The 12,200-nt window shown below is 40.9% G+C and overlaps 1 protein-coding gene across 11 annotated transcripts in view; it reads right to left on the bottom strand.

The window, feature by feature from the left end:
• Positions 1 to 1,660: 1,660 nt before the first annotated feature.
• Positions 1,661 to 12,200, bottom strand: part of TLR6 (toll like receptor 6) — a 34,962-nt gene continuing 24,422 nt past the window's right edge. For all 11 annotated transcript variants that reach the window (XM_050792049.1, XM_050792048.1, XM_050792051.1 and 8 more), the window contains one exon: positions 1,661 to 10,067. In XM_050792049.1, the coding sequence (XP_050648006.1) occupies positions 7,613 to 10,003 (2,391 nt within the window). In that variant the 5' untranslated portion in view covers positions 10,004 to 10,067 and the 3' untranslated portion in view covers positions 1,661 to 7,612. The remainder of the gene's footprint in view (positions 10,068 to 12,200) is intronic.

The following is a 12,200-nucleotide window of genomic DNA, read 5'->3' as shown; positions in this document are numbered from 1 at the left end:
CTAGATCTGGGAGAGGGAGGGGCAAGAAGAGTGTATCTCAGATAAACCATGCCTACCTCCAAAATATATGCCAAGGTTGAGCTACAGACCTAGCCTGTGATATGCAGAAAGAAGGTGAGCTTTAGATGGAGATGGAGATTTAGAATTTTAAACTAGATTGCAGTATCAATATCTCAAAAGGACTAGAGAAGTATTAAATCTGCTCAAGATATCACTAAGGAGTGACAAGGGGAGAATTTCAGAATCCAGTTGATGGAATGACTGAGAAAAATAAAAACTACTCCATATTTGGACTAGATGATGTTGAGATTCCTCATAAACTAACTGTAATTGAAACTCTCAGAAAGTCCCTGTGGTTTTAGAAATCCCCTCAGGTCTTTTACTCCCTGTAGTTTAGTCTCATTCCTTTCTAATCAAATCAGTCTCCAGAAACCTAGGCAGAAATACTTCCTCCTTTCCCCATATTTGTGGTCTCACTCTCTTTAAAACTCACACACTCTCACCATTTCTATCCCAGGTCTTTATCCACTGTCTCTTTCCTATGCTCTTACATCCATCCACCCTATTCTCTTTGCCTATTACTCCTTTCTTTGTACCTCTGACTTTCCAAGCAGCTTCTTTCAGAGTCTTCACTCTTTCCAGGATAGCATTTCTTTTCTGCTGCCACACTCAGAACTGAGTCTCCAGGGCATCAGAGATGGTCATGCCAATCCCAGAGGACTGGGTTGAATAGTGTCCTCCATCCACCCTCCGAGCATTTATGTCCATTTATTTCAGATTTATTCTGAAATCTCAGAATGTGACCTCATTGAAAAAAGAGTCTTTGTAGATCTAATTAAGTTAAGGACCAAGATGTGATGGCATCAGATTAAGAAGGCCCCTAAATCCAACTAGAGTGTCCTTGTAAGAGACAGGAAAAAAAAAGACAGAGGCTTGGAGGAGAACACCATGTGAAGACACAGGCACAAATTATTGATTATTTAACCCAAGTTTAGGATGCCTTTTTTTTTTTTTTTTTAGATTGCATATCTGCCATGTAATTCAATAGCCTACCAATATTTTTTGTTTCTCTTCTCATCTGTTGGTTCTACTGATTACGTAACAGGGTGTTGACTGGAACTTTTCTTATGACTTGGGTCCAAAACTAAAGACAAAGAAGTATTATGTGCCACATTCTATAGAAAGCTGCTAACAATTGGGGCATGTCCCCCAGGGCGTTCTAAGAAGCAGCTGATGCATCTGCAAACCAAGGGACGCCAAGGTTTGCCAGCAACTACCAGAAGCTAGGAGAGAGGAAAGGGATGATTTCTCCCTGACAGCCTCTGGAAGGAACCAACCCTGCCAACCTTGATTTCTGACTTCTGCCTTCCTGAAATGGGAGAAATACATTTCTGTTGTTTTAAGCCCCCCTGTTCATGGTAATTTTTTTGGTAGCCACAGGAAACTAACACATCCAACAACACTGCCAATTTGATGTTTTCTTTGCTTATGGTGTTCTTTCACTTCCAACTTCGCACCCACTGTGCCCTCCCCTTTGAAGGGTCTTCCCAGCCACATGCCCAGGACCCTTTCCAGCCACATGCCCAGGACCCCCCTGATGAAAGACCTTTCATCAAGGCTCATCCTAGCAGCCCTCCCTGGTCACTAACCTAGGTTTCTCTTCCCTTTTGCTATGGTCTGGATGTTTGTGTTCCCCCAAAATTCATATGGTGAAATCCTAGCCCCTAAAGGGATAATGTAGTCAGCCCTTCATATCCATGGGTTCCACATCCATAGATTCAAACAACCATGGATTGAAAATATTCAGTAAATGAATAAATAAATAATAACAATACAATAATACAAAATAATAAAAATAAAATACCATATAGTATAACAACTACATAACATTTACATATATTGTATTAGGTATAGTAAGAAATCTAGAAATGACCTAAGCATATGGGAGGATGTACATAGGTTATATGTAAATAGTACACTTTTTTTTTCAGAGTCAGTGTCTTGCTCTGTTGCCCAGGCTACAGTGCAATGGCATGATCATAGCTCACTGCAGCCTGGAATTCCTGGGCTCAAGCAATCCTCCCACCTCAGCCTCTTGAGTAGTTGGGACTACAGGCATGTGCCACCATGCCCATCTGATTTTTGTATTTTTTTTTTTTTTGAGGAGGTGGAGTCTCACTATGATGCCCAGGCTGGAAGTATGCCATTTTATATATGGACTTGAGCATTCACAGACTTTGGGATCTACAGGGCTCCTGGAACCAATCCCCTGTGGATATGGAGGAGCAGCTGTATTAAGAGTTGGGGATGTTGAGAGACAATTAGGTCATGAATGTGGAGCCTTCATGAATGGGATGAGTGCCCTCCCCCATGTGAGGATACAGTGAAAAGACAAGCCATCTATGAACCAGGAAGTGGGACCCTCGCCAGGCACCAAATCTGTCAGCAGCTTGACCTTGGACTTTACAGCCTCCAGAACTATAAGCCATATATTTCCATTGTTTATAAGCTACTCAATTTGTGGTACAGTCATGCACTGCACAACAATATTTCACTCAGCAGCCATGGCCCTATAAGATAATAATGAAGATAAAAAATTCCTATGGCCTAGTAACATTGTAGTGCAATGTATTACTCACATGTTTGTGGTGATGCTGCTGTAAACAAACATACTACACTGACAGTCATATAAAAGCATAGCATATACAATTACATACAGCTCATAATACTTGATAATGATAATAAGCAACTATGTTACTGGTTTCTGTATCTAGTAGACTATAATTTTAATCATTATTTTAGAGTGTACTCCTACTTGTTTTTTAAAAGCTAACTATAAAAAAGCCTCAAGCAGGTACTTCAGGAGGTTTTCCAGAAGAAGGCATTGTTGTTATCGGAGACGATGGCTCCATGCATGTTATTGCCCCTGAAGACCTTCCAAAGGAACAAGAGGTAGAGGTAGAAGACAATGATATTGATATTGACCCTATGTAGACCTGGGCTAATGTGTGTCTGTGTGTGTGTGGGTCTCAGTTTTTAATAGAAAAGTTTAAAAAGTGAAAAATAAAAATTAAAAAATTTAAAATAGAAAAAACATAAAATAAAGATATAAAGAAGGAAAATATTTTTATATAGCTGTAGAATGTGTTTGTGTTTTGAGCTAAGTGTTATTACTAAAGAGCCAAAAAAAAATTTAAAGCAAAAAGTTGATAAAGTAAAAACATTACAATAAGCTAAGGTTAACTTCTTACTAAAGAAAGAAAAAAATTTTAATAAATTTTGTGTGGCCTATATGTACAGTGTTTATAAAGTCCACAGTGGGATATGGTAATGTCCTAGGCCTTCACATTCACTCACCACTCCCTCACTGACTCACCCAAAGCAACTTCCAGTCCTGCAAGCTCTATTCATGGTAAGTGCCTGTATTAGTTCATTTTCACGCTGCTGATAAAGACATATCTGAGACTGGGCAATTTACAAAAGAAAGAGATTTATTGGACTTACAGTTCTGTGGAGCTGAGGAAGCCTCACAATCATGGCAGAAGGCAAGGAGGAGCAAGTCACATCTTACATGGCAGCAGGGAAGAGAGAGAACTTGTGCAGGAAAACGCCCCCTTAAAGAACCATCAGATCTCATGAGACCCATTGGCTATCACAAGAACAGCACAGGAAAAGATCGGCCCCCATGATTCAATCACCTCCCACTGGGTCCCTCCCACAACACGTGGAGATTCAAGATGAGATTTGGGTGGGGACACAGCCAACCCACATCAGTGCCCTCTACAGGTGTACCAATTTTTATCTTTTTTACCATATTTTTACCATACCCTTCCTATGTTTAGGTATGTTTGGATACACAAATACTTAGCATCGTGTTACAATCACCTAGAAGCAACAGGCTAAACAATAAGCCTAGGTGGGTAGTAAGCTATGCCATCTATGTCTGTGTGAGTGCACTCTATGATGTTCAACCAAAGGCAAAATTACCTGACAATACACATCTCAGAACACAGGTAGTAGAGAAGCCCAAACGGCCTGACACCTTTTCTCATCCAAGCCCATCTTTGCCACGCCCCATTCCTTTTAACAGGTCATCTTACCACGGGATCTACTGTTTATTCTTATCCCAGTGTTAAAAACTGAAAACGTACTGAGGCAAACTTAACAAATTGTGGCATTGGATGGGGGAATGAGAAGGAACAGCGCAAACATGGATAGAGGAGATACTTTATATGTATGGATTTTTGTTTTGTTTTGCCTCCTTTTTGCTTTTGTTTTTTGTTTTGTTTTGTATTTTGTTTTAGGTATTTCTGGATCAATTTTTCAACCTCCCAAAAACGATGGCAGGGAAGATGCATGACCCTCAAAACAAAAGCGCGCGTCCTACCGGGCAATGGGTCCCGTGGGACAGGCTGCAGGGCCGCTGTGGGGCGAGCAGGTGAGGAACAGGGAAGGGCTCACCCAGCCTCGGAAAGGCAGTCGTTCCCTTCTCTCAGTGTCCTGCTAAACCTGGAGCCACGTCACCCCAGCGTCTTCCAGTGGCGGATGGGGAGGACACCGCGAAGGTGTCCATGGCCAACGTCAGGCACTCGGGCAGCCCAGGCACTGCGGCGGGGACGAGCGGCCAGGTGGCAGCTCAGGGTGGAACTGTAGCCCCGCCACCCCTGCCCCCACCTGCCTGGGATTTTTGGATAAAATCCAGGACTTCATGGACATTTCCTGCATGGGACCGTTTCAGAGTCATTTGCTCATCCCACGAGTTTTTACTGCGCATCTACAGTGGGGTGCGCAGTGTCCCCTCGGCACTGGGGAGGGGCAGGGAACAGGTGGAGAAGGCTCCCGTTCTCCTGGAGCTTATACTTTAGAGGAGAGAAAGAGAAAACGAGTAAACAATTAAGCAAACAGGATAATTTTAGACAGTTATGTGTGCTGTGAAGAAAAGAAAAGGGAGGAATGTGACAGAGAAAGACTGTGAGGACCCTACTTTCCACTAGGATGAAGGGACGCCCCTCCGCTGAGGGGATGTAGGTTTAAAAAAAAGAATTAATGCTAAAATTCTGTATTTTCAATGTCAACAATATTTTGTGGGAAACATTGATACCATTTAAAAATACTTGATTATTTAGAATCTGTGGCAATTTTTGTTGTTGTTGTTATTGTGGTTGTTTATTGTTTTTATTGTTTTTAGGCAACAGTTCAACAAATCTGTTCAACAGGGGTTGTGGAAGAATGTGCCATTTGGGATAGAGCCTACGGAGGAAAATAAATGTTGTTCTCCTGAAGAGAAAGGAAGGGCTAATGCAGACAGAAGATGACGCTAATAAAATGTCATTAAGGCTTATTTTGTTACAGCTATTATGAAAACAGCTTTTTCTTTTAATTTTTTTGAGATGGAGTCTTGCTCTGTTGCCCAGCTCACTACAGCCTCTGTCTCCCAGGTTCAAGTGATTCTCCTGCCTCAGCCTCCCGAGTAGCTGAGACTACAGGTGTGCACCACCACACCCAGCTAATTTTTGTATTTTTAATACAGACGGGGTTTCACCACGTTGGCCAGGCTGGTCTTGAACTCCTGACCTCAAGTGATCCGCCTGCCTCATCCTCCCACAGTACTGGGATTACAGATGTGAGCTACCGTGCCTGGCTGAAACCAGTTTATTGACTGAGCTAAGTCCAGAAAGCAAGGGCTTCGTTTGTCTCTAACCACTGCCTTACAACAAAGTTCTGTTGGATCTCCTTCAATCATCACTCCTGAATCTTGGGCAGATACCATAAAGTTTAGTGACAAATCTCATTTTAGTCCTTGCACCTCTATATAAGGGATTAAAATGTCCAGGCCAGTCCAATTTAACAGCAATCTCACACCTCATTCAAAATTCTGCTTGGCCTTCCTTGCAGTGAAATGAAGAAGGAATACAGTCAGTTTACTCTTCCTCCATTGTCTCTGTCTTCTCTATATTCTAGATGTCCCCACGCCATTGCAAGGGAAGAGGGCATTACACAAAGAGGAGCAGATCTTCCTGTAGTTAACTATTGAATAAGGCAGACATGCCAACATGCTTCTGCCAGTTACTATGGCAGAGTCCAAATGCTGGCTTTTTCACAGGGCACATCTGTGAGTTATTGGAGGGCCTTGAGTGTACCCCACATTGCACAGTTCCATGATGCAGGGGCACATTATCTGGCTGACCTCTTGCAGCAACCTCCACCCCAAACCCCTCTTCTGCCTAACCCCATGTCCTCTTACTGCTATAGTCTCTTTGCACAACAGGCTACCCTATTGACTGATATCCCATCATGACAATGCAAGGCCAGCTACTCTTCCATAATCAAAGCCATGTGAAGAAATTCATATCCTTTTACCATGCCAATAATGGAAGGGCAGGTTGCTATCACTGCTTCTCTTCCCTCATCCTGCCATTTTGGGTTGCTCAAGCCAACTTTCACCTTCTGAATTCCCCAGGTGGGAAGAACTCATCTATTCATTCAACTAATATTTATCAAGCACTTGTATTTGCTAAGCACTATTTACCAGTCTCTGTGTTCCCAGTGCCCACCATCATCCCAAACTCCAGCAAACACTCATCAAGCTCTTCCAAGAGTTCTCAAGCCACACCACATTTGCTGCACTGAACCCGTATGCTCCTGCTACTCTGCAAGCTTTCAGTCTTGGAGTGGGATGCCAGGCTACTTTCTACTGTGCTTAGAGTCCCTCACATTTGTCTGCAAGAAATTCAAAGCAACCTCCCTATGGTCTAGAACCTCCGCTTAATGACTCTTTAATCATGCTTTTGACTCTAGTCTCTAGAGATGGATAATACAGACAGGGAGTCATTGGTCTCTTTCTGCTCTTTTGATAAGTCCAGGCTGGCTGTGTCTAGTATCATGTGGGTGCAGTTACTGTCTTGTGAGCTTTGAGGCTTTAGCCAGAATTCTAAGACAACCAGAAAAGTCCCATTCAATACCCAGTTACAAATAAATTTGGCCCTGAGTTTTCTTGGAAAGCAGGTAAATCCACGTCTTTCACCTTAACAGTTTATGACTAAGTCCATATTTCCCTTTACATACATACACTATTACGTCATGAGTCCTCATTGGTTAATTACATATTTGTGTAGCAGGATAAAAAATAAATAAGTTATTACACATATGTGAAACAAAAGACTTTTTTATATGCCGTAGCTGATCTAATTTCTTCCCCAAGCCCCAAACTTGAAGAGAATGATGACGCTGATCCAGAAACCAATAGGATTCACAGGGCACTCTGAGGACCAGTGCATGTGACGCTGAGGTTGACTGTTTCCTTGCTGCCATGAAGCCATATAAACTCTTGGTCACACAGAATCAATTTGGGAATGCAGAGTGCAGAGGGGCTGAAAAACTGAGAATTCACTCAAAAGAGACTGTTTCAATTTGAGACATAATGACTAAACCAGAAGAGACCGGGCTGTCTCTAACTGGAAAGTTGAGTACCACCTCACCGCCTAGCCCAATTCCCCAGATGAAACGTTGTTTTTGTTAAGTCTTTCCCAAAGGCATGAGGATAATGGAGGTTACTTAGAACTGTACTGTTCACCATCATCCAAGTAAATATGGTTTCTTAAGTTGAGTTTTTTTAAGATTTCACATCATTGTTTTCAGTGACTAGTGTTAATTTCACATTAAAAGTGGCTCTAATGTTAGCCCAAAAGAGCCCACGTTTGCTTTTCTCCTTGGGCCATTGCAAATAAGTCCTCTGAGTCATCAGAGCCCTCAGCTTGTGGTACTTGTTGGGAATGCTATTCTGTGGAATGGGTTCCAGTAAGATGAGGATTAGGTTATTAGACCCTTCATGAAAGAGATTGTGATGGGCAAAGTAGAGTTCATAATGGCACCACTCACTCTGGACAAAGTTGGGAGACAAAACAAAGATGGACTTGTAACTCTTCTCAATGCAGTTGATGATATTTTCCACAATGCTCTTACCAGGAACAAAGTTTCTCTCATGAAGGCAAACCTGCATACCTTCTTTCTCTAGGTAAGGTACCAATTCATTTTTCACCCAGGCAGAATCATGTTCACTATATGAAATAAATGCATGAAACTGGAGATTTCTTTGGAGTTCTTCTAAGGGTACATTCCTGGCCCTGTGCCGGGTCTGGGTCCACTGGCACACCATCCTGAGATACCAGGGCAGATCCAAGTAGATGCAGAGGAAGGTCACAGTCACAGCCAACACCAGCATGGTGGCACCGATGGTGATGATCAGCAGAGTTATGTTGCAGGATAATTCAGACATGTGAAAGTCCTTTAGTGGGGTTCCTCTATAACTTTCTGGGTAGTCACACTTATAAGAATCAGGCCAGCCCTCTACCACTTCACTTGATACTTGCTCTATATTTTTGACAAATTCTCTTAGCTCACAGGTACACTGGAATGGATTGTTCCCTGCTTTTATTGACCTCATCTTCCGGCAGCTCTGGAAGAAATCAGCTGATGGGTGGGAAACTGAATTGTGATCAATGATCAATACAGAAAGGCTGCTAAAGCTGCCACATCCAGGAAGGTCGGTTAAAGAATTGAAAGCAACATTGAGTTCTTGCAAAGCTTCCAGTTTTATGACTTGTTTAGGAATGCTCTTTATTTTATTGTTGTGAAGATCAAGTACCTTGATCCTGGGAGGTAAACATCTGAAAACAGAGTCAGTAAGTATATTTGAAGACAAATTTAACACCACTATACTCTCAACCCAAGTGCAGTTTTCCTTATGTCTACCAGATTCCAAAGAATTCCAGCTAACATCCAGTATTTCCAAAGATGGCATATCCTTAGTCATGAGACCTACTTTGAAAAGGTCTTTTAATCCATTCTTTTGTAAGATAAGTGTCTCCAATTTAACTAATGTGGAACATTTTTCAAAAATACTATCTGTGAAAACATTCTGGGTAAAGTTCAAAAACTTGAATGTGCTTGGTGCACGAGGACACAGCATGTGTATAAAAGGTGTATCTGAAATGGTTAACATCATAATGTTCATCTCAGAAAACACGGTGTACAATGCTGTCTGCGAAAAGATAAAAACTTGGTTCGTGATATGTTCTATTTTCAATGCTTTCAATGTCGTTTTAGAATAAGTAAAATCTTCTTCATGAATGCTTTCAATTATTGTTAAATTGTAAATATTGAGATATTCCACAGGTTTGGGCCAAAGAAATTGAAAGACTCTCACCAGGCATTTCCAAGTTGTTTCTATGTGATTGAGGGTAAAATTCAGCAAGGTTGGACCTCTAGTGAGTTCTAATAAAAATTTAATGAAAACTTGACAGTTGTCATCATTCAATTTAATATTAGTCAGTTGTAAGCACCCTAAAGTATTAACTGATATGTTCACTTGGATAGAGAATAAACTAGTTGGGTGAAAAACAAGGTGAAGTGTTTTTGCATTCAGAATTTGTAGACTTTCTGTCTCATTTTCTTTTATATAATAATTTCTTAAATCCAGAAGGATGTAACTTAGATGCAAGTGAGCAATTGGCAGTAAATCTAATTTTTGTAACTTCATAGCACTCAACCCCAAGAAATTCAGTTGTGACAAGTTGCCAAATTGCTTACAGATGGGCAGGGCCTCGAAGTCATTGAATGAGAGATCTAAATGCCTGAAACTCATAATAGGATGGCAGGATATCTTTTGCAACTGATTATGAGATAAATCCAAATATTCCAAGTCCTGGTTGAACTTGAAAACACTTAAATCAAGTAGCTGGATTTTGTTATGGGAAAGTCTCAAAACTTTCAACTCTGACAGAAAGCTTATGTCAGAGACCTGAAGCTCAGCTATGTAGTTGTGAGACATATCTAAGACTTTGGTTTTCGGCGGTAGGTCTTTTGGAACATGAGTAAGACCTCTTTTTGACTTGTCTACTGCAAATTCACTTCCGTCGGAGAACTGGATTCTGGTTCCAACTATTATGATCATAAGGCAAACAAAATGGAAGCTTTTAACAACAGGTTCTTTGTCTTTGGTCATGATGTTGCAGTGGCTATCCTAAAGGGTTGTTGTTCTTCAGAGCATCTTGATATGAGTCCAAATTCTAGAAATATAATACACACTAAGATTAATAAAGATCGGATGGTTACTCTCAAACCTCCACTTACTAACCATAAAATCTAAACGATTTCTTCATTCACTAGTAGAGTCGTTTCTGTTCCCATAATTTAATATGATACTTTTTATAACCAGTTATATAGCTTGCTCATGCCAGAAGGGGCAATATAGGTCTTGTTATCAAAGAATTGTGGTTGTGTGTTTTGACCTGTCTGGTTGCTGCCTAAGGGATTCACACTCAGGGGCTTGCCTTTGTTTTGTACACCTTAGAACCTTCTCAGGTCTGGAGCAGCCTTCTGGGTGGTGTTTGCTGTAAACATTTAAAAAGGCAAATATACTAGCTGCAGCCACCTGAGCAAGGGCTAACAGAGGGGGCAAGCAGCAGACACATCAAAAAGCCTGGGAAATACGCAAAGATATACAGAAAAACATACGTGGGAGAAAAAAGGCTTTGGAAATCTCTGTATGTACCAAGTAGTCTAGAAGTCCACTCATGTGCCCAAGGCTGGACACATGTTCAGAGGAGACCTGAGAAAATCCTAAACTTCACCTCTGGCTCATCTTCAGCTTCCATGCATGCAGGAAGTGAAGGCTAAGGTAGAGCTGTGAATAAACTGGCTAAGCATTGAGAAAGTAATCCAACACAGCCAATCTGCAAAGATCAGGGGAGTTTTTGTTTTTGCTCCTGGTATTTTGTTTTGTTTTTGTTTTTGCTCCAGATGTTTAAAGAAATCTCAAGTCACTGGCTGACCACTAAGCTAACTGGACAGAAAATGTAATAGCCACACATGATAAAGAATAGTCTTTATAAAAAATATTTAGCGAAGTCATTAAACAAGCAACTATAAGCCACAAAAAAGCAGCAACACACTCTGGGAAAGGGAGGCCAGCCACAGTGGCTCAAGTTCTGTAATCCCAGAACTTGGGGAGGGCAAAGCAGGGGGATCACTTGAGTCCAGGAGTTCAAAGCCAGCCTGCACAACATGGTGAAACTCCATCTTTACAAAAAATACAAGAATTAGCTGGGCATGGTGGCATGTGCCTATAGTCCCAGCTACTTGGGAAGCTGAGGTGGGAGGACTGTTTGGGCCTGGGGAAGTCAAGGCTCCAATAAGCCTGCACTCCAGCCTGAATGACAGAATGAGACTCTGGTCAAAAAAAAAAAAAAGCTCTGGGAAAGGGGGACAGAATTTGATTTTTAGAGTTACCTCATTACAGTGTTTTAAATGTCTGATTTTAAAAAATAAAAATCAAAACAAAATAATCACTAGCCCCCAGATTTGCCAGTGGACTTGCTCCGGGTTTTGCCCTGAAATAACACAAACCTTGCAAAAAGCAAATGGAAAGAGATTGTTGTCTTTTTGATTGTGTAACTTGGCCTTAAAGGAATCTCTAATTTATTTGTTTAAAAAAATTAGCCATGCAAAGAAACAAGAAAGTATTGTTTATTCACAGGAAAAGAAATTAAAAGAACAAAGTCAGATAACTGACACCATCTAACATTGAGGCTGGCTACAAAGCTACAGCAATCAAGGCAGTGTGGTTTTGGTGAAAGAATAGACAAATAGATCAACTGGCCAGAATACAGAGCTTAGAAATAGACCCACACAAAAATAATCAACTGCTGTTTGACAAAGGAGCAAAGGCAACTCAGTGGAGAATGGATAGTCTTTTCAACAAATGGTGCTGGAACAATTAGACCTCCACATGCAAAAAAGAAAGAAGAAGAAGAAAGAAGAAGAAAGAAGAAGAAGAAAGAAGAAGAAGAAGAAGAAGAAGAAGAAGAAAAGAAGAAGAAGAAGAAGAAGAAGAAGAAGAAGAAGAAGAAGAAGAAGAAAGAAGTTAGACACAGACCTTACAGTTTTCACAAAAATTAGCTCAAAATTAAGCATAGACCTAAATGTATAATGCAAAACTATAAAACTTCCGGAAGATAACACAGGAGAAAATAATCTAGGTGACTTTGGATTTGGTGATGATTTTTTAGATACCACATCAAAAACATAATCCAAGAAAGAAAACACTGTTAAGTTGGACCTCATTAAAATTAAAATTTTTGCTTTGCAAAAGACACTACAAGAGAGTGAAAAAGACAAACCATAGATTGAGAGAAGATATT

Source organism: Macaca thibetana, chromosome 5, assembly GCF_024542745.1.
Source record: "Macaca thibetana thibetana isolate TM-01 chromosome 5, ASM2454274v1, whole genome shotgun sequence".
Classification (NCBI taxonomy): Eukaryota; Metazoa; Chordata; class Mammalia; order Primates; family Cercopithecidae; genus Macaca; species Macaca thibetana.
The sequence above is the reverse complement of the archived record's forward strand: the minus strand, read 5'-3'. Positions and strand labels throughout refer to the sequence as shown.